We start from the raw sequence: 23,055 nt of genomic DNA, 5'->3' as shown, positions 1-23,055 counted from the left end.
CGGCGAGCTGGCACCTCCTTCCCCTGGGGCGGTGCCTCCTCCGCGGCCGCGGCAGCTCGCTAGTTCGCTCGGAGGCGCTCGGGCTGCGGCGGTGGCCCGGGTGCGGGGTTCGGCTAGGCTCGGCTGCGTTCGGCTGCGTTCGGCTACGTTCGGCTGGGCTCGACTGGGCTCGGCAGGCAGTAAAACAGCGGAGAATCTCTCTTCCTGGGAGGCCGGCGGTCAGCGGCCTGTGGGGGGCGGAGCCCTCTCCGCGCCACTGCTGTCATTCGATTGGCTGGCTGCGCCACGCTCTTGGGCGATTGGTCGCGCACTGGGGTGGGGACTAGCTCACCCCTGGTGCCGGGGTGGGGCGGGGGCGGGAGAAAACTGAAGGGTCTACTTAGTCTGGATTCCTCCCGGGGAAAGGGGCGGGGCACGAGGCCCACCTACTTTGGGTGATTTCTTGCACCTTCACCTCCTGGAAGAGCTGCGCATCCAACATCTGAGAAAGGCCTCTGTACCCTCATACGTGAGGAGACTGCCCCTCCATATCTGCCTCTGCCGCGGTCATCTGGAGGAAGGCCTTGGGTCCCCACATCTGAGAGGAGACTGAACCTCCTCATCTGGGAATCCCCCTGGACTTCACATCCACTCCCACCTGGGGGTGGACTCTGCATCCCTACTTTAAAGCGTTTGTGGGCGGCTTTACATTCCCTGGCACCAGGAGATGTGAACAGCTCTGCCAACAACTTCTTTGGACGTATTTACTGAGTTCCTACCCAGTATTGGTCCGGGGTTCGTGCTTTGCTGCGCTGTGGGGGAGCCTAGGACAGAGAGAAATGGGGTACTCTGAGAGATCGCTCATCCATGGCTGGAACAGGACCAGGCATGACTCTCCATCCTAGAAGCTCCTGACTCTCTCCATCCGAGAGTCTCTCCTAAGAGGAAGATCAGCTTGGGCGGGAGCTGTCAGGTAGGCCTTCCTACCCACCTCATACACCAGTGATTTCTAAGAGTTCTTAAATGCATCCCTTTTTAATCTTACTCTAAACATATTCTCCATGGATGAGCAGAACCGTAAAACTATACCATAAAGACTCTCAGTGCTCCTAAACCCAGCATTAATTTATCTCTGGAATTCTAGATGTAGATCCAAGTGCCTTCCAGAATAAGGTTAGTGTTGATTCCTGGTTCTGCCACTTAACTAACTTTGTGTCCTGGAGCAAGTTACTTCTTTTTGCCTCAGTTTCTTCATTCATAAAGTTGTTTTAGTAATAGCTACCTCTCAGGGTTGTAATTCACCAATTCATTTATACTGGACCAACTACATCTCAGCAAATGCTAACTGACACAACCCCAAGGACCATTTAGTTAAGAGGCCCCTTTCCTCAATACCATGAAATACACATGAGATCCCTCTAAATCCAAATGCTATCTTGAAAACCAGAAAGGAAAGGGTAAGGTAATCTGAAAGACTGGGTCATCAAACCTACTGAATTACTTAGAGGCTGTCTAAAATAAGTGTTTAGACCCCACTGACTACCAGAATGGATTTAGTTCCCCTGCTCCTGTTATCCAGCAGGGTGAGGGCATTGTGAGCAAGATCAGGTAGTTCTAGGAAACAGAGGAGACTTATATTGTTGCACATCTGAGGGTAATGTGAGTGAATTTGTGACCCAGCTATAGGAGTTTGGATTTTATCCTGAAAACAGTGGGGAACTATTGAAAAATTTTGAGCAGAGGAGTAAATGTGATCATATTAGTAAATGTGATCAGAAATTAGAGGGATGATTTGGGCTGCTGGGTGGAAGGAGAGATTGAAGGAATTTGAGAGTGAAGGCAAAGAGTAATGAGAAAGGACTGAAATGATGTAGGGAAAGAAGATGGGAGAGAAGAAGAGAACACTGAGGATATTTGGGAATTACAACTGGCAGGACTTAGAGACTTAGACTTACAGACATGAGGAGTAAGAGGGAGAATAAAGTCTGGGAAAACTCCCAGGTTGGTGACTAGGGATACTGTGATGCCATTTACTGACATAGAAAATGCAAGAGAAGGGGTGAGTTTTAGCAGGGACTGGGGTGGTGGGGGTAGGGAGGTGGAAGATAATGAATTGTTTCAGATATGCTAGATTTGAGGTACCAATTGGACACCCAAGTTGAGATGTCCCATAGACAGCTGAGTAAGCAGGTCTGAGGTTCAGGCTCGACATTTTGTGAGTTTTCAGAAAATGAATAGTAATCCAATTAGAAAAGTTGAATAGCTCACTGAAGAAGAATAAGGTTGGATTAAAAAAAATACATTTATAATCAGGTACTAAAACCTAAAGGCAGGAATGCCTCTGGAACAACTGGAACTAAAAGATACAAAAGCCATGGGTTCGCTCTCTATCTCTCATCTCTGTTACTTTCTGCCAGTCTCTTTCGTCTGCTGTCCCCTGCCCTTATCATCCCTATCTCCAAACTGGCTTTCAATGCTTTTCTGGTCCACATTGTGAAAAACATCACTTCAGACAGTCCCAAAGCTTAAAAATTTTATTGTCTAGGCATCCAACAAGACACTGGCTCCTTTTTCTTGGTTGCAGGTTGTAAGTTCCGCAGGAAGTACTCTGATTGGCTCAGCTTAGTTAGATCCTGGACCAATCAACTGTGGTCAGGAGATGGATGAGGCTCAAATTGCCTGCCCTGGCATTGGGGAACAGAGGGGTAGTCCTAGGAGAAGAGAGAATGCACAACCGCGGGTGTTAGCTCTAGTCCACCCCTTGTTTGCCCAACACACACACACATTGTTTTCCTACACATATCATTCAAAAAATGTCCCCACCTACATATTCCAGCCATTCCATTATATATATGCCAATAAATTCACCTCCTCTCTAGTGTAGGGCAGATCAACAACACATCCAGGTACCGCTTCTGGGGCTATATCATAGGACCACTGTTCTTCATATATAGCTTCTCTGGGTATTGTCCCTTCATGTTCCAGTCAGATTTCTATAAGGTGTGAATATGGCTTCTCATTATAGGTAATATAATCTCATTACCTTTGTTTGAACTGCCTTTGGACCCCTTTAAACGATTACCCCCCCAAAAAAACAACCCTTAACCCCAAATTCCTGATATCTAGAGATAGAAGAAATAAAGAATGAAATAGAGTAAAAGGAAAGCACAGTAAGGGTGGCTCAGTCAACTAAGCATCTGACTCTTGATCACAGCTCAGGTCATGGTCTCCCAGTTGGTGGAAGATCTCTCCCTCTCTCTTTGCCTGCCCCCCCCCCCAATAAATAAATAAATAAATAGGAAGGAAGGAAGGAGAAAGGCTATCATCTATATTTTTTGGCCATGAATGACAATGAAAATTGTGAGGCAGGAATTCTCATGGCATCTGTTTGTTGACTCACTTCTTTAGCACAGTTTCTCAGTCAGCCAATCTGGCTGCCCCAGGTTTTGCCCACAAGGATGGAATCCCTTATCCAGTGTTCTGAGACCATAATTGTGGAGGATTTCTCTGTGGGGCACTGTACTGATTAGTACTACAGTTTCTGGTGGTGTTTTAGGGATTATCCTGGGATTGAGCAATCACAGATCTCTGCATTTATGAGGACTGGGTGTGGTTTTATTTTCCTCCCAGATGATACAGTTCTTTTAAAATCATCATCAACTGTCAGGTTCATCTGGGGGAGAATTCCTTTTGCTAATAGGTTATTCATCCCAAAGCACATCCTCACCCCCTACCCCAGTTTAAATTGAAATCAGAATATAGTCTTACAAAAAGTGGCATGTAATAGTTTTGTAGCTTCTTTTTTCCTAGTACAGTTGACCCTTGTACAATGCAGGGGTTAGGGGTACCAACCCCCTGCGCAGTCAAAAATCCATGTATAATTTTTTAAAAACATTTTTAAGCATTTTTGTTCTTAAATAGTAATCTCTACACCCAACATAGGGCTCAAACTCACAACTCCAAGATCAAGAATCACATGCATTTCCCACTGACCCAACCAGGCGCCCTTCATGTGTAACTTTTGACTCATTCAGCACTTAACGATTAATCAGTTACTGATGACCAGAAGTCTTACTGATAACATAAACAGTTGATTAACATACATTTTGTATATATATTATATATTGTATTCTTAAAGTAAGGTAGAGAAATAAAACATAATTAAGAAAATCATGAGGAAGAGAAGATACACTTAGAGTACTATAAAAAAAAATACACGTATAAGTGGACCAGTGCAGTTAAAACCTGTGTTGTCTGAGGGTCAACTGTAGTTCATAAAATAACTTGCCTCTTGTAATTGATGGAACATGAGACTTCTTAAATATAGTAATTTTATCAGTACTTTTTCACAAATAATAGAATCCACCCTAGATAGTTAAAACATAAAAGGGATTTGTTAAAAGATAATTTAGCTCAGAAATGTTAGGAGGGCTGGGGAAATGGAATTGAGGCTCAGTTTCTAGGAACAACACTCAAACCACCACACACAACCTGATGAGGAAACCACAGCCATTGCCACTCCAAATACTAAGTACCAAGAGTTTAATTTGACCGGCAGCTTTACAAGCTCTGTAGCACTTCTGCAGTAAGAACTCAATATTGCCACTGTTTGCAAACCACCACTATTACCACTACCACCAAAAAGTGGACACTTGTACTACCAACAGTAGCAGAAATTGAAGTCTTATGTCCAACCTGCTTCCTTCCTAGGTACCCAGAATCAGCTAGATAACAATGGTTATGAACAACCGCAAGATCTTACTGGCTTAAAATAACAAAGATATATTTCTTGCATGCTACAGTCCAGCATGGGTGATGCTGGGAGAAGTCTGCTCACCGTGATCACTCAGTGAGCTAGGCTGATGGAGGCTTCACCATCTTATGATGATGCCACTTTTTAAAAAAGGATTTTAAGTAATCTCTACATCCAATGTGGGGCTCAAACCTACAACCCCCAGATCAAGAGTCAAATGCTCTACCAACTGAGCCAGCCAGGCACCTGATACCACTTTCTTGATAGGAACCTTCAGTGTTTGCTGTGGTAGAAGAGAGTGAGTAAAAATGTACACTGGCTTCTACTCACATTGCACTGATCTAAACAAATCTCATGGCCATACATAACATCAGAGGACAAGAGAAGTGCAACCCTCCTCATGCTTGGAAGGAGAGGAGAACCAGAAATATTGAACTTTAATGATGTTTACCTCACTCGTATTGCTCTCTTCTAAATCAGTCTCACTTGGGGGAAGGAGTATGCTTATACACAAGATGCACAGGATGATGGAAATTTTAGTTATAACTTCTATACTAAGGAGGCTGGATTTTATGTTATATTTTATTTTTTTAAATTTATTTTTTGAGGGGGGAGAGAGAGAGAGAGAGAGAGAGAGAGAGAGAGAGAGAGAGAGAACACACGAAGAGGAGAAGCAGAGAGACAAAGAGAGAGAATCCCAAGCAGGAATCCCAAGCAGGTTCTGCACAGGGTGTGAACCCACGAACTATGATATCATGACCTGAGCTGAAATCAAGAGTCAGATGCTAAAGTGACTGAGCCATCCTGGCACCCCTATTTTTTTTAAGTTTATTTTTATTTATTTCTAGAGAGAGAGCAAGACAGAGAGAGCAGGGGAGGGGCAGAGAGAGAGGGAGACAGAATCCTAAGCAGGCTCTGAACTGTCAGCACAGACCCCAGTGCAGGGCTCAAACTCACAAACTGTGAGATGGTGACCTGAGCTGAAATCAAGAGTCACTTAACTGACTGAGCTACCCAAGTGCCCCCTGGAAGCTGGATTTTAAAATATTAATTTTCCCATATAGGAAAACTATTTTGCCACAAAAATGTAGGGCCTGTGCAAGCTCTTGGAGTAATTTCTCTTTTTTAGTACTATGTTTTTCAGAGTGCTAACAGGGGCACTTTCAATCCCTCTAAATCTGCCTCTGGCTTCATGGGAAATTATACATTAGAGTGACAGGGCTAGAAGACTTTCTTCTTTAAACTGCCCTGGATTGATGCCCTTGCCTCACCTGCATTCCAATCAACTTACTTTGTGATGAGAAGCACCATCACATTTGCCTGGCAGGGTAGGAACATCAAAAATGGGTGGGCCGCAAGCAGGGGACAATAGTGTATGTATTTTGCTTGGATAAGGAAGTATGTTTCAGTCTTAGCACTTCAGTCTCAGACTGCTAGAAGCTAGATCATTATGTACCTTGCTGAATTGCAGAAGCTGAGTTCTTGGCCATTCTCTAATGCTGATGATTAGGAAACTGAGAGGTTCTAGCAATCAAGATTGGGGTACAACTGGAGAATCAGAGGACTTGGGAAGTCCTGCTTGTTGTCCCCATCCTGCCTCCTCTCTCTCCTATTTTTTCTCCATACAAGCTTCCTATGCTTCAGTCCATATAATAATAAATCCAGCTCTGGCAATCCTCAGCTTTATAGCTTAAATCCAGGTATACCCAACAAGATATTGGTTCATTTCTTTCAGTTCTAGTTCTAGCTTACCCTTCTCAGTTCCAGTTTCAAAATTTCTAGGGACTTGCTCTCATGAGCCTAGTTTCGGTCAGGTGCCATTCCCTGTACTAGTGATCCATGGGTGTGGTGGCCTAGTGAGGTCATTATATGATGGCTCCCATGATAACTGTATGAGTGAAAGGCATTTTCCACCATACAGGAGGACTGTCCAAACAGTACGTAAAGGAGTCCACCATACTAACATTAATGGATGCAGGGGAAAGGATGAATCTGCGAAGTAAATAAGGAAGTAGTTGTCAGAGAGATAGAAGAAAAACCAGAGAGGACCACTGTTTCAGAGAAGCCAAGAAAGGACAGAGGTTCAAGAAAGAGGGAGAGGTCAGCAATCCAGAATGTCAGAGAGGTCCAGTAGTTATAGAAAAGGGACCATTGGACTTAAAAGAAAGGATGCTGTTGATTCTTGGTGAGAAGTTATTCCAGTGGGCAATGGAAAGTGGGCAGTGGAGATGGGGTATGTGGTGCCCACCAGATCTGAATGGTTTCATTAGTAAGAAGCTAATACAATACAGATGACTCAAGATGATTGTAAAAAGTTGGGGGAAGGAAAATAGATACACAAGGATGTGGAATTGGTGGGAGTTTATATATAATTTCTAAAAATTTCTTTTATGTTTCTTACATGGGCATGTTTAAATACTGGTGGGAAAGAATGTGGAGAAAGAATATAATTGGTAGCTATTTTTGTTATTACTGTCCATCTCCCCTGGGGTTTGCAGATCCAGGCCAGCAAAAAGACAGGGACAGAAGTTAAGATCTGGCAGAAGGTATGAACCACTTCAACTTTTCCTAGGCTGTACTAGCAAGTAGGGCAGAGAGAGAAGGTGACTGACCTCAGCATTGGATGACCCAAGTTGGGTCCTAGGACACACCCAGGGCCCTGGGATTGCACTGTGGTCTGTGCCCAGACAGAGAGGCCTTGTGTGGAGAGCAAACGATCCCACACAAGGGGATCCAGTCGTTAGCTGGTGGGGGCAGGGTAAGCATAAGGCAGTCATACTCTGGGACAGGCAGACTTGCTATGACTTTGCTCTGATTTCCTTATCTTGAAACTGTGCCTATTGCTGCCCCCTACCCACCTACTCGCTCCTCAGCATCCCTGCCTAGCTGTCACCTGCTTTATCAGATCCTCTTCCCAACCCCCCATCACTCCTCAGCCACTGCCCCCACCTTCTGCTCTCATCATCCCTGGAGCTGGCTCACCAAGGTCACTTTCACCTTCTTGTCACATCTAATGAATATTTTTTAGTGCTTATCTTTGTTGACTTCTTGGCAGCATTGAGCCTGTTGATCCCTTTTTGAAACTCCATCTTTCATTGACTTCCATGAAGCCACCCTCTTTGGGAACATTTATTCCTCCTCCTAAAACAACTATTGTTAATTAAGCATCTAGACTCTGTCAGAGCTTTACATTCATCATGGCTATCCCTCACCTGCATGCAAGATAGGTCCAAGGAACAGATGAAGGAACTGGGACTCAAGGTAAATCCACAGGTTTTCCTGAAGCCCAAGAGCAGCAGTGATACAGTCTGGATCAAAACTCTGATTTGCTGCATTGCCCTCAACTTTAGCATTCTGTCTGTCTCCCTCACCTCCCTAATCCCTTCTCTCTGTTGGGGCTGTGCTCTCTGCACCCAGTCTCTTCTCCTCTCCTCTCCTTAACTGAGGTCCTCCTCTGCATTATGGCTTCTGTGCCCATTTTGTGCTGACAATGCCTTAACTCTAACCTAGACTTCACTCCCAAATCCCAGACTGGTATTGCTGCTGCTGCCATTGTTATTAAAAGCTAAGAAATATGGAGCATGTATAACATGGCAGGCACTGTGCTACATCATCTCATTAAATCCTTACAAGGACCCTATGAGGTACAAGCTTTTCCCATTTTCCACTTAAGGAAACTGAGCTGTAGAGAGATTAACCACTTTGTCCAAGGTTAACGGGAGCCTAGGTTTGTCTGCCCCAGTCCATTCTCTCTCTCTCTCTCTTTTTTTTAATGTTTTATTTATTCTTGAGAGAGAGAGAGACCTCAAGAGCGGTGGAGGGTCAAAGAGATAGGGAGACACAGAATCCGAAGACAGGCTCCAGGCTCTGAGCTAGCTGTCAGCACAGAGCCCGAGGCGGATCATGAACCCACAAACTGTGAGATCATGACCTGAGCCGAAGCCAGACACTCAACCGACTGAGCTACCCAGGCGCCCCAAGTCCATTCTCTTAACTACTGACCTAAGGCCTTCTACCAAGAAGTCCCAATAGAACCTTACACTTGACATATCTAATCTGGACCTACCTGCCCCTTACTTGCTGTATAACTATAGGCAAGTGATTGAATGTATGAGCCAGGATTATTATCAACATCCCCAAAGCCTGTCCTCCCCCTTTGCTAACTAGTTCAATAAACCAGTCCTACCATCTCCCAGTCAACAGGGTTGTACAAGACTCTTCCCACTCCCTCCCTCCCCTCCACGTTCATCAAGATGTGGTGATTATGTGCTCTACAAAGCATTCTTCTCACTGACCAGGCCTTGGTTCTCCTATCTGCCCTCAGGCCTTCCACATTATTCATTCAAAGCACCTCTCAGCTACCACTGCTTCTGCATTCTCTTCCCTCCTTGCCCTCTGCATGGCCACCAGAGCAGTCTTTCCCAAACACAAATCCCCAACTCCCAGGGCCCTCTGACTCTCAGTAGAAGTTCCTGAACCTCAGTATGGCTCTCAAAGCCCAAACTGCCTGGCCCCACCTCCTTTGCAGCCCCAGCTCGCACCTGGCTCACTACTGACCACAGGAGGGTCCTCACAATTCCTGCCTTTCCCTCCCATCCTTCCCTGGGCTTCCCCCCACGGGTCAGAGGTGTCCTCTGCCTCTCCACAGTGCCCCCATAACTGGTATGTGTTTTTCCTGTGACACTGAGCTCAGTGGTTGGTGTACTCAGGTGTATGAAATTAGTAATGTTTCTCTATTTTATAAAAATGAAATCTATGGTTGCACAATATGAATATAATACCACAAAACTGTACACTTAAAAAATGGCTAATAAAGCAAAACAAAACTAACTGTAACTCCTTTCCCAGGTCTTTGCCCCTAGAACTAGTAGTAAGGTCATTTTGGGAGCACCTCCTCACCCCTTCCTACCTGTGCAAAAGTCCTGGGTATTTTATGCTAAGATTCACATGTTCTTTGCTGAGATGCCCAGTTTGGGAGCTCAATATCCGGGGTCCTGCCTTCCCAAGCTCATCCTGCCCCTATTCCTAGGGCATCAGTAGGCAGTGTTTGTGGGTCCCACCTACTCATGTAAACACAAATCTGCTCTTCATTTAGGGGTACCCTCTAGATTGCTTTGCCCCCTCTCCTTTCTCCTTAGCATAATCCCCTGAAGACACTTAGGCTTCCACAAAGCTAGAGTCCAGAAGATGTCTGAGGTTGACTCGGCCTTGGGCCTGCAATGCTTACCCCAAAAGACAAGGAGAAAAAAGGCCAAGCCTTCTGCCTGAGACAAGAAAGGAAGACTGCACTGGAACAAAGCTCTGTTAACATCTCAGTAAGTTATCCAGGCACACCAACTCCTGCCTCAGGCCATCAAATCCTCTGGGGGAGGAAATCAATGGTATCCTTCCCTGCACATACAAACACACACTAACATACATATAACACAACCCACAGACAGATGTATACACACATACAAGCAAAGACCTATGTATACAGAAACAAGGCTGCCTAGACCACAGGCATGCGCATGAAAACAATCTGTACAGAGATAGAAAGTTCTTGCACTCACTACACACAATACCACATGTCCAGGTAGTATACATAAAGAGGTTCACAGGTTTTCATAACCTACACACATGCACACACATGCGTGTACAAAGGTAAACCTACTGACAGACTTACAACAGGTGTCAGTGAGTATACTGTAGACCAAAGACCAAAGAAGGAAGTCATAGATAGACACAGATCAGTTTTCTAGAGATGAAAGAGTATGTATATGTAGAGGACAGGTTGGTGGGAGAGAAATCGGGCAGTAATAGGGAAGGGAGCGATCCTAACACCATGAGAATAGAATAATGGTTTGTTATACAGTACCAACTACTCACCTAGCCCTCATTCACTCATCTGTTAACTTAATAGTTACCAAGCGAGGTTCTTTGCTGGGCTAGGTAAACAGGGAGAACTAGGCCCTGCTCCATTGGCACCCATGCCCGGTCTGTGAGGGAGAGAGACCTATCCATGAGCAACAGTAACCCAGAGTGAGGAATACTGTGATGGGAGACGAATACCCTGTCTCTGGGCAGCCGTGGAAGATAGGCAATGTCAGGGAAACTTGAATCAAACATTGAACAAGTGGAAACTGGAGGTATGCAAGAAATGGATGGGGAGGCCAAGGGAACAGCACATAGGAAGGTGTATTCAATTCCTGTTGTTATTTTAACCAAACACCATAAATTTAGTGGTTTCAAACAAAGATTTATTCTGTTACAGTCTGAAGGTCAGAGGTCTAAAATCAGTTTCATTGGGCTAATGTCAAGATGTGGGCAGGGCTGGTTCCTTCTGGAGGCTCTGAGATGAGAATCAATTTCCTTGCCTTTTTAGCTTTTAGTGGCTGCCTATATTTGCTGGCTTGTAGACCGACCCCCCCCTCCATCTTTCAGTTTCTTGATTCCATCATCCCATCACCTCTCCTTTGACTCTGACCCCTCTGCCTCTTTTCTACTAGGATGGTTGTGATTAAATCAGGACTACTCGATAATCCAGGATAATCTTCCCATCCCAAGACCCTTAACTTAGTCATAGCTACAAAATCCCTTTGCCATATAAGTTAACATTCACAGGTTCTGGAAATTAAGATGTGGATATATTTGGAGGCCAGTTATTAAGCCTACCACATATTATCTCACAATCTTCAAAACCTCCTCTAACGTAAATCTTGTTGTCCCCATCTTGAAGATGAGGAATCTGAGGCTCATAAAGGTTAAGTGATTTACCTTAAAACAAAAGAGATAGCTAGTTAGCTAGCTAGCTAAATAGTCTGTAAAAAAAATTGACTGAAAAAATATACATGCTTGTTATTTAAAAATTATATGCCATACAAAAGAATACAAAGAAAAATGCAACCTATCACTAAGTCTCACCACCCAGAGATGGTCAGGGTTAACATCTGCTAAGAATAAAGTACTGGGGTGGAGGCAGGGAGTGAAGAGAACTAAGGTATCTAAGAAGAGAAGACAGAAAACTTACAGACAAATGAGACATACTGCAGAAGTGGTTTTTCTTACTTAACATACAGAACAGACTTTTACTTGAACATAATCGAGGGAAAAGAAACTAAAGTGAAAATGAAGGTGGGGTGCCTGGGTGGCTCAGTCAGTAAAGTGTCTGAGTCTTGATCTCACTGTCATGAGTTCAAGCCCCACATTGGACTCTGTGCTGGGCATGAAGCCTGCTTTAAAAAGTAAATAAAATAAAGTGAAAATGGAGGAATAGCTGAACTTTCGGCTAAGCATTTCTTCACCTCAAAAATTAGTCATTCCTAAAAGACCCCTCTCAAGAACAATTCTGATTAAGAGGTTGGAGTAGGATTTTTATCACTGTGTCAGTTTTATGAGCTATTGCTCTAAACTATGGGAAAAAAAATGTGATTAGTACTTCTGCTTTCCTTCCCACCGCTTCTCTCCATTCCAGGTTATGTTGCCAATGTTGTTTTCACTTTATAAGGATTTATATTTACATTCTGTTCTGCAACTAAAATTCCCAGTTTAATCTTCACCTAAGTGGAACAAATGTTCACCAGTCCTTTCACTGTAGATCTCCCTTCCTCGGCTTATTTTGACTAGTCTCTTGGCTGACTGAATTTGTCACTGTGTAGTTTTGTTTCCAAGGTTCTCATGAGTTCTCTTATCGCCAAATTCATGATTGAGATCAATCAGTTTGTGGATTATGTTTGGGGGTGACACTTTTTTACCCTCAGAACTTCCTAGATATTGCTTCATTATTTTGGCTTGTTGAATGTTAGGTTGCAGAAAACTTAAGATCAGACTGAATTTTCCCCCATACACAACTTGCTCTTTCTGCCTGGGTTCCTAAGGAATTCTTACTTTAGGGGCACCTGGGTGGCTCAGTCGGATGAGCATCCGGCTTTGGCTAAGGTCATGATCTCACAGTTCATGGGTTCGAGCCCCGCATCAGGCTCTGTGCTGACAGCTCAGAGCCTGGAGCCTGTCTTCAGATTCTGTGTCCCCCTCTCTCTCTGCCCCTCCCCTGCTCACTCTGTCTCTCTCTCTCTCTCAATAAATAAAACATAAAAATAAAAAAGAATTCTTACTTTTTCTTCAAAGTTTAGTAGCTAAATCAGTATGTCTTAACAGTGCTTCCTTAATTTCAGAGAAAGTTTTTCTGTATTTCATATCATAGTATCTTTGTTCCATTTTTGGAGGCTCTACTTTAGGGCTGCCAACAATTATGCTTATAGTAGCTTGTCTCTGTCCTGTTTATTAACTTCACTCTTAATTGCTTAAATATCCTTATCTTTTCTCATCATACTCACTTTCAGTATCTTGAAGCTTTTCCTACAGATTACTTTGATTTTCAGCCATATCTATTCTGTTTTGTTATTGCTAGTTTATTAGATCTGTAATTGTATTGTTTTCTTTTATTGTTTTTACTTAATTCTGTAATCTCCCTTTTCTTTTTTTAATGTTTTTGAGAGAGAGAGAGAGAGAGAGAGAGAGAGAGAGAGCGAGCATGGCACATAAGCAGGGGAGGGGCAGAGAGCCAGGGAGAGAATCCCAAGCAGGCTCTGCACTGTTAGCACAGAGCCCACCACAGGGCTTGATCTCACAGGGCTTGATCTTGCAAATAATCAAGAGTTGATTACTTAACTGACTGAGCCACCACGGGGCCCCTGTAATCTCCCTTTCCATCTCATTCGGTTGTTTCATCATCTTGTCTTTGAGTTCTTGCTCTCTGGATTTCATACTATTATTAAGGGCTTCTAACAGAAGAACTTGCCAGCGATCTCTTATTCCTTTGGTTGTTTTCTTCTAGATTGGGTTCTTCACCTATTTTTTGCATCCTGTCTTCCTTGTTCTTTTCTTTTCCCTCCCTCCCTTCCCATTTTCCCTTTTTTTAAAAATATTTTTTAATGTTTTTATTTATTTTTGAGAGAGAGACAGCATGAGCAGGGGAGGGTCAGAGAGAGAAGGAGACACAGAATCTGAAGATAAGCTCCAGGCTCTGAGCTAGCTGTCAGCACAGAGCTTGATGTGGGGCTTGAACCCATGAACTGTGAGATCATGACCTGAGCCAAAATCGGACACTTAACTAAGCCACCCAGGCCCCATTTTCCCTCTTTATTTACTTCCTACCTATATTGTGGCTGTGGTCTGAATACCTAAAGTCCAGGCTGTTCTCTTTCCACTTTCACCTCTCTGCCACGGCTCACATTTAGCAGACGTCTTCTTCTCTGGAGTATAGCTCTTTGAGCCCCTTTCCATCTAGACCTGTTTATCCTCTCCTGGGAGCTGTGGTTTGAAAGTTGGTTATTGCTTCCAAACTCACCTACCCCATTTCTGTGCTATGAGGATGGCTTGGCTGGGGCTACCTGCTGACTTTGATGTGGCCTAAGTACTGTCTCTCCTCTGAGGCCCTCTTAGATATCCTCTTCCAGCTGGGAAGTGATGTACATCCCATCCTGTAGGCCCTGGTTTGTCCCCCTAACCTCAGCCTGGAAGTTGCCAAGCCATGGCAGCTCTTCCTGCTTCTCCCAAGGTCTCCTGGAGAAACACAGAGGCTTCTACTTACAAAGTCTTTTCCGAAGACTTTCCCTAAGGCTACCTACTCACTGAACAATCCATCTTCCTCAGATTACAGGCTATTGGTGACAATTCTTGGTATTTTGTTGACTCATCCCTTCTCAATGCTCCTTTTGGGCAACGGGGCTAGGAGACACACCATTCACTTGTTGCACCAGAATCTTCTGTTACTTTCCTTGGCTATCACATTTAAAGGTTTATAAAAAGAATTTGCTTGTTTGGTTCAACCGGAGTTTGCAGCAGCGTTTTTGTTTTGGTTTGTTTGGGTTTTTGTTCATTTTGTTAGCAGGGGGGTAGGATGAAGTGGTGATTCTGTGATGGCTTCACTTTACCGCCCTAACCAAGATCCCCAACCTTGCCTGGTCCATACCTCTCCCCTCAGAGCCCTCTTCTGAGCAAGACCCTAGCAGCCCCTACCACTTCCAAGTCCCTGAAGTGAAACAGAGACCCACAGAACTAGGCCTTAGTACATAGGGGGTGTTCAGTCCATGGTACAGGGATGAATAAGAGGCAGCATCAGAGGGACTTCAGATGCTTTACAAGAGAGCATCCAGGCAGGGCACAGTGTGAACCAAAGCATAGAGGTAGGAGAGATTGGAACAATGACTGGGGAATGGGGTAGGAGGATGGTATCAAGCTAGAGGAGCACCAGCTGAAGGGAGCAGGTGGAAAGAAGCTGGAGAAGAGGGCAGGCAGGGCCTAGGCATGCAGTCTGGCCTGGCAGCTGCCCTTACATACAACCAAAGTACTTAGTAGCTTTTGAACTCCCAGGGAACACTATAGAGAACAAGGGTAGGTACAGGTAGGGAAGCATAGTTCCTATCTCTCTTCAACTCAGCCCCTCCCAAGTTAACTTCTCTGCCAGGGTGCTCTTGTTCTCTTCCCTACAGCCACAGGTAAGGCCTCAGCCATGGCCACACTAGGTACACTCTCCATTGTAGGCTAAATGCCAACATACCATAGATATGCCCCTGGTCACCCAGTCACACAAAAACTAACTATGTGGTTGTACATCATCACCTCAAATTTGCAGGTGATGGCTCAGTGACACATGATGTTGAGGGTACACTTTGCACATAGCTCCGTACTTTCTGGCTCCCAGCTCTGGGGCCTTTACCTCTCATTCTCCTGAGAGCTTGCTCTGCCCCCTGGTGGCCATTCCCCTAGCCATTGTCCTTCCACAAGGACCCTAATCATCCACTCCCTTGCACACATGGTTTCCTGCCCAAAGAAGCTTCCAGCCTTAAACAGCCTCTCCCCTCAGACTGGCACTGTCAAACCAGGACCCCTCAGATCCACTAGCCCACAGATCGACTCTCCCATTGGACCAGCACTGTTAGGCAAGGTCTTCTCAAATAGGACTGGGACTGAGAGGTTTCCCAGGACTTGAGATATTTATTCAGTGTTAAAACTAACAAAGTCTCAGGCAAACTAGGACTAGTTAGTGATCCTGTTCTCAGATCTTTGTGCTCAGAGTGGTCTCTCCTTAGACTGGACCCTTCAGACACTCTCTGTCTACCCCCTAGACTGGCCCTTCTAACCAAGAGCTGTATAGTAGCATGTCCCAGACCAGCCTGCCCTCAGACTAATCCTGTCACACTGACCCCCTCACCTTCAGGTTAGCCTTCCCCATTGAAGTACCCCTGTCAAATAAGTTCTCCTCCAGCCTCTCCTCATGCTGGCTCAGACTCCCCTCCTCAGACCTCCTTCCTCTCTGACCTCCTCTGAGGACAGGGAAAGGTGTGAGGATTATACCCCCATCTTTTCTGTCCTCAAGCACTCCATTCTGTCCATGTAAGATGAACTTTCCCAAAGTCCCAGTCTAGGGAGTTAATGAGCTCATCCACTAGCTCTGGGGAGTTCATAGGGGCAGAGGCTGCCGCGTAGGGATTCCTGCCTCAAGTCTCCTGACCACCTTCCTTTCTCCTGGCTGGCTGCTGGAAGGCAGATGTGGGGTTAGGAGGCTGATAGCCGCCTGCCCGGTAGCAGGAATGAAGGGCAGGCAGGTGGCCGAGAGGGGGCAGCAGAAACCAGGACAGCCCTCCAGCTCAGGCCAAAGCAGCACTGGCCTCAGGCTGGGGTCTGGACCAGGGCAGGAACACACAGAGGGAGGCAACGAGAGAAAAGGACTGATAGAGTCAGGGAAGAGGGAAAGAAACACAAGAGATGGGGTGGAGATACATGCAGAGACAAAAAGATGCACAAAGACCAAAATGGGGATTGACATGCAGAGACAGACCAGGGAGGAAGGCAGAAAAGGGAAGACTGAGAGACAGGGAAGAGAGACAGAGAGGCAAAGACAGGGATGGAGACAGAGATAGGAGTCAGAGACATACACAGAGGAAGGCATAGGACAGAAACATACAGAGAAACACAAGGATAGTAACCAGAACAAAGACTTGTTAAGAGAGAGGAATGGGACAGAGACAGATGGAAATGGGTTCAATGAGAAGAGGATGGGGGCAAAAACACGTTAGCCTTACAGGAATATGGCACAGAGGAGGGTCCCCATCCCCAGTGCCCCTTGGTGGAGCAAAGAAAACTAGTGAGCTGAAAGGGTGGGCAGCTGTACCCACTGGGCCTGGGAACCAAGCCTCCCCAGGCAGCCCACCTCAGCAGTGTTTTAAATCTCCGGGCTCTGATTTAGCATTAAGAACTGATATCTATACTTACCTGAGCTCCCCAGAACCACCATGGGAAATGATGACATGGAGGGACAGTACTCAGAGGCAGCAGACAGCACTCCCAAGCTCTTCCAAAGTGGCCTCTGTGAGGTTGAGAGCCAGAACTCCCAACGAGGAATGACTACCCGCAAGCCCAGGCCCATCGGAGGCAAGGACACTGACCCTCCAGACACCTCGGGGCTTAGGACGGAGCTGGGTCTCTCTCTTGAGTTTGGGGGCAGGGAGATGATCCAGTTCTCCTCTCCATTGGACTCTGAGGCACCAGCAAGCCCCCTACCCTCTTTCTCCTCCCCAGACCCCACATAATTGCTTTCCCATGTTGCTAATGGAGGCCAGATTGCTGATGCCCAAGCCCTGTGTGGGCAGTGGGTGGGTCAGGGCTGAACGAGGCTCTCAAGACAGGAAGGCAGCACAGGCCAGAGATCCCCGAACTTTAGCCCCACTACCACAAAGACAGGGAAGGTGGAGGCTCAGACCCATCCCAGGAATACAATGTCCTGGGCCAGAGTTTGTGACTTTCTGCTCCCTCCACCCATTAAACCCAGAATGTAGGTTCAGGCCCAAGCGACACCTCACAGGAACCAGACAAACAGGCAAATTGGGGGTCCAGGGTACTCAGGCAGGTCCACAGCCACTTCTCAGTATGTCCATCCTGGGAGCCTCTTCCTGTGAATGAGGAGTCATGCATTCCCACAGCTGAGACTACTCAGCTTGAAAAGCCACAGGCCCCTATCCCCCAATATCAGGCCTTTGCTTTCCATGGGATCTACCACCTGGAACACGCCTCTCCTGTAGTGCCTGGTCTGGAAAGAGAGCTAGCCACCTTCACTCTGAGTCCCTCACCCAGACCCAGCTCCTGTCCAGGCCTAACTCATCAGTGCTTGAGGCACTATGGATCCCTCCTCCCAGGGGCAGGCCTGGTGAGGCCAGCAAAGAATATCCATTTTCTGACCCTGGTCTGAAGAAAAGGGCTTGAATTGGGGTATGTGTGTATGGCTTCACGGTGTTAGCAGCTTTGTGTAGGTGTGGTGTTCAGCACCTGCTGTGTGGAGTGTGTGCACAAGTCAGCATATTCATGGTTTTCACTCCATCACTCTCTCGTTGCAGCAACCCAGAGCAAGGCCAACCCTGCTTCCCCGGGTTGGGGCTCTGGTCTAATCCTCTGTTCTCAGACCAGAGGTACCTGCTAACTTGGCCCCAAGCCCTAGGCATTCTCAGCTGAGGAGCTGCAGTGGGGTGGCTTCTACAAGGGGGCTGGACCTGAGCAGGCCTGGGGCAGCCAGGAGCTCCTTCTCTGAGAAGAAATCAAAGGGAGCTTGGAATCCTAGTTTGAGAACTAGAAGGATGTGGGCAGGGTAGAAAGTCAGACCAAAGACTGAGCACCCTGTAAACCCAAAGCCTACTCCTCTCCCACTCACATAGAGTCCTGACTGTATTATGACACTGGGGTAAACCTTGTAGCCCACATTTCCAGTCCTGAAGCACAGGTACAACCCCTAGTCACGTTCCAAGTGGCCTCCTTCAGACAGCTTCCCGGCCTGCACAGGCCCAATATGCTCTGCACTCTGAACCTTTTAGCCAAGATAAGCCCCAGGCCTGACCTGCTAGAAGCCCTGTACTGTGTCTCCTGGATGGCAGGGATGACAACCTTTCTTAGTCCTCACCTTCTTGCATCTCTTCCTCTATGGGTAAAGCCTAGGCATTCATTCATGGAAGGCAGCTCTGGAGATGACCCTTGACAGGCCGCTCCCCTGTCAGAATTTGCAGCCTCTAGGACTGACTGGACATCCCCATGTGGGACCTGCCTCACTGGAGCCCCTCTTTCCCCACAACTCTATCCCTGGCCTCCAGGAAGCCCTATCCTCCAATGAAGCAGAAAGCCCCACACATCTGCCTGAGAGCCAAACTGCCTCTTCCCACCTTTATGGAGAGAGCTGTCTCTCTCCAATTAGAATTTCCTCCCTCTTCCAGGCCTAGAAGGGGAGGGATCCTTGGAAGAAGGAAACCCTCCCAAAGTGGGTCTGTTCCAAGGATTCATGAAATGGTGACGTTTAATGAGAACCTCCCACCCTCCCACCCCTGTATATACATCTATAAAAAATTCAAATACAGCAAGTTACCACTGAGTCAGACTAGAAGGGACTGACAGGGCATTAAATACTGTGGGGTAGGAGCAGGGAAAGGGGAGGGTCATACAAAATGGGCAGAGGTGGGGGAGTGAAAAAGTGTGGGCACTGGGGGGCAGGGGATGGCTGGGCCCCCCCAGCGTCAGGAGCTTATAATCTGATGGTGGCAAAAGAGACCCTGGGACAGACAGGAGGCTGGGGCAGGAGGAGAAATTATGGATGTGAGGGGATCCCCTCAGACCCCCCAAGGGCTCCTGGGAGTCGCTGGCATTGGAGGGTCCAGCCCAAGGGGCCAGGGTGGGAGTGATGCTGAGTCTTTGGTGGGTGGGTTGGCTGCAGGGTCCTCCTCTCCTGAGGGAGGGAGGAGGGCCGGTGTGATGTGGTGGGGCTAGGGGGCAGCAGGCCCGGGCCTGCCGGGGTCTCTACAAATTATGTCTGAAGAGAATGCAGAAGGTCCTCCTGCCCGTGTGCAAAATAGAAATTGGGGTCTGCGGGCTCAGCTCCGGCCTCCTGCTCCTCTGCAGGTGCGCTGGCATGTCCTCACGGGATGCCGGGCTCTGGGGAGACAGGGCAGGGGGCTGTGAGGGATGAGGGTGGGATGGGGATCCCCTCAGGTTCCCCTCTGCCACCCAGCCTTACTCGACTTACCAGATCAGGAGACTACTGGCAGTGGCGGCAGCAGCAGCCAGGGCCAGAGTCACAGGGACGCTGATCGAGAATGGTGCCGAGGGTCCTCCGCTGCTGCCCAGCTCTCCAGGGTCACAAATCTTCGTGGTGGGTGGGGGTGCCAGTGAGCTGGTGGTGCTGGTCGTGGTCTCTGGGGAACATGGGGGGAACTCAGGGCAGGGCCAGGGCTACAGTCCAACCCAGCTCTGGGGGGTTTCATGAGACATATTGTTCCTGTTCCCTGTGTTAAACAGTGCTGCCTCTCCCATCAGACTGTCCCTGCTTCCTCTCTCAGACACATCCTGCCTCACCATCAGGCGGATCGTACTTCCCCTAGGCTCATAGATGACCCCTCTACCCAATGGCCCCTACCAAGAATGTCCAGACAGCAAGGACGAGGAACAGCATGGGCAGGACAGACAGACAGGAGTATGGCAGCCACAGAGTGCCTGGGTTAGAAGCTCTAAGGCTCTAAGTCCTGGGAGGCGGTGGAAGGCACAAGATAGAACCAGGCAACACTGCAGGTACTGAGAGAACGGGGTGGGGGATGGGCTCACCCGGGACCTGGGCCTCAGTGGTAAGGTGTCGTGGCTCCTCAGTCCAGGGTGTGGCATGGGCAGCCACACTCCAGTCACTCCATGTCCCAATCTCATTGTCCTTGGCCGCCACCTGGATGATGTACTCCTTCCCAGCATAGGCATCTGTGATGGTGTGCGCTGTGCCATCTGATAGCTCTACCTGCAGCCAGACCACAGGATGGGGGTAGGGGGCCCTGGGGGTCAAGAGAGTGAGGCACCCCCAGAGGAACTGAGCACAGAAGAGTGAAGACCCCCCCTGGAGGAAATGAGGACTTCCTTGGGAGAGAGAGGAGAGATTGAGAATAATCCTGAAGGAGGGTAAAGACATCTCAGGGAGGAAACCCCAAGAGAGAGAAGTCGATCCTAAAGGAGAGTAAGAAAATCTTTAAGGAGACTGGAAGCACCTCCAGGATAGCAGAAGTGGGACTTTGCTCAGTGTCTCACTCTGTTGTCATCCCAGCTTCCTCACAGCCCCCAACCTAAGCCCTGATCTCAGCCCCTGCCTAGAGGTGACAAGAGGAACAGGGTAAGAGAGGGGATGGTGATATGTTACCCTTTCCCATCAGGAAGCAGCATTAAAACAAAACAAAACAGAAGCAGCTTAGAAGGAAGGTTACAAACATAGCCATGGAACCAGGCTGCCTGAGTCCACGTTTTAGCTCTACTCCCTACGAGCCAGGTGACCAAGTTAGTTAACCTCCATATGCCTGGCTGTCCTGATCTGTAAAATGACATTAACCATCTATCTCACAGGGGTATAATGAGGATTAAACACACTTAAGTCAGTTCTGTCATTATCATGGGTTCCAGCTTAGAGCCTGGCTTTCCAGATGCCCAGTGCACCCACCAGCCTGGCCCCAACTAGGCCTCCCACTCAGGAAGACCTCGGTATGGTTATCGCCCTGCCTGAGGTGGAAGGGGTGGGGTGGGCAGCTCCCAAGAGGCAGGACAGCAGGACAGCTGCTCCATTTCCTCCTGGAGGCATCACCACCCCACCCCCGCCCAGGCCTATTCTGTTGGTCTCCCCCACCCTTCAGGCTGGCTTGCCTGTCCAGCACCCCTCCCAGTCCCAGGCTGGGCTCTGGTTCATCTCAGCGGCACCCGCCGCCTCATTAAGCCTCCTCGTAAACAGGGGCAGCCGGCAGGGTTGGAGGAGGGGGCTGCTCTGGGCCACGTCTGGCTTCAGGGCTTTTTTGGTCCCTGTTCCAATCTTCCTTCCCAGAAAACTGGGGTCTGGGCTACCTACCTGATAGGCTGTGAATACATGTGTGCGTGTGTATGTGCATTCCTATGTGTGAAGGTGAGTCTAAGTAGAGCAGGAACCCCCTCCAATAATCCCGCCTCCAGCTCCCATCTGTGGCCCTGAGGTGGGAGGCAGTGGTAAAGGTCAGGCTCCGGGTGAAAGCTATTTGGGGCCCAGACCTGGGCTCAGTAGGTCCTACTCCCAGACCTGGAGGATCGGTGGGCCCCATAGACTCTCCTCCCTTGGAGTGGGGCCCAGTTCTTCCTCTGGTCTCCTACACCCTTTTGCCCTGCAAAGATCCCCTCTGGCTGAGTAGCCCCAGCTCCTTCAGCTCCTTTTCCCTCTTGTCAGGATTTGACCCTCAGGCCTCTCCTTTGATTCTATCCCCCCAGATCTTCACATCTGTCTTTCCCCAAAGGAAGAGAGCTCTGAGGAGATCAAATTACCACCTTATTGATGGACTTACGGTGGGCACCATTCCTCTAGAAATGTGACCCAGGAGACCAATCCTTTCTTGGCAGCCACATCTCCTAAGTCTGGGCCCTTCTTGCTGGGTTATCACTGATCCCTTAATCCATCCCCTTAAGAGAATGGCTCTTCAATTGGCAGGAATTCTCTAGTAACTAGCATCTGCCTAGCCTCAGAGTCCTCCATCCAGGCTGCTGTAGCACATGTCAGACATGCCCTTTAGCCTCCCTGCTGAGTTAGGGCCAGAGCAGAAGATTCAGGAAACCCATGCTGGGTCCCTGTATTTGCCTCCCCCTTGTCCACACACAGATAGCCCCTGTGAGACCTCATTTTTGTATAATTCCTGGCCTGTATATCTAATTTCCTCCTGAAAATCCAAACAATGTTTTTCTCTCCTCATGTCTCTCTACCTCCAATCATACACCTGCTTCTCTCCAATATTAAGGATGAGGGAGGATAGATTGTATTCAGAGTAAAAGTCAAGCTCAGAAGAGCCATAAATCTAGCCAACCACAATGCCAATGAGATATGAAACAGGAAAAGCACATGCCAGGTCATACATGTCTTTACCACAGAATCTGCATATTTTTCTCTGTCCACTTCAGTGTGGGGGTCAGTTCTGTGGTGCATGGCCTTGGCATATTAGTAACATGCATGTATGGAGCATGGTTCCTGCTGAGGACCACGTGTATGTGTGCATGTTCCCATGTGTGTGGTGGGCAGTATGCCAGGTCCACTGTGAGGCGTGTGCGCCGCGATGCGCAGGGCTGCTGCCTGTAGCTTGTTAGCTGGGGAGGGGGGCTTGTGAAACTAGACCCTGGTTATTAGCAATGCATTAGGCGCAGGCAGCTGGCCAGGCAGGAGGGACTCCGGACTCTGTCAGGGAATATGTGAGCAGTCTTTGTGGGGGCCAGGCCTGCAACCTGGACAGGCACCCTGGAATCGAATTACATACTTTAAAGGCTAGCTGGAGGGA

The 23,055-nt window shown here is 47.8% G+C and overlaps 1 protein-coding gene across 8 annotated transcripts in view; it reads right to left on the bottom strand.

The window, feature by feature from the left end:
- Positions 1–2,512: 2,512 nt before the first annotated feature.
- CNTFR (ciliary neurotrophic factor receptor) overlaps positions 2,513–23,055 on the bottom strand; it is a 53,908-nt gene continuing 33,365 nt past the window's right edge. For 5 of the 8 annotated variants that reach the window (XM_029920613.1, XM_029920612.1, XM_029920614.1 and 2 more), the window contains 3 exons: positions 20,348–20,528; positions 19,773–19,941; positions 2,517–2,690 (listed from right to left, as the gene is read on the bottom strand). In XM_029920613.1, coding sequence (XP_029776473.1) covers positions 2,606–2,690; positions 19,773–19,941; positions 20,348–20,528 — 435 coding nt within the window. In that variant the 3' untranslated portion in view covers positions 2,517–2,605. Of the gene's footprint in view, positions 2,691–19,131; positions 19,682–19,772; positions 19,942–20,347; positions 20,529–23,055 lie in introns of those variants that run through there. The other 3 variants (XM_029920617.1, XM_029920615.1, XM_029920616.1) reach the window with 3 other exon arrangements.

Source organism: Suricata suricatta, chromosome 13, assembly GCF_006229205.1.
Source record: "Suricata suricatta isolate VVHF042 chromosome 13, meerkat_22Aug2017_6uvM2_HiC, whole genome shotgun sequence".
Taxonomy (NCBI): Eukaryota; Metazoa; Chordata; class Mammalia; order Carnivora; family Herpestidae; genus Suricata; species Suricata suricatta.
This window is presented reverse-complemented; position numbering and strand designations above follow the sequence as displayed.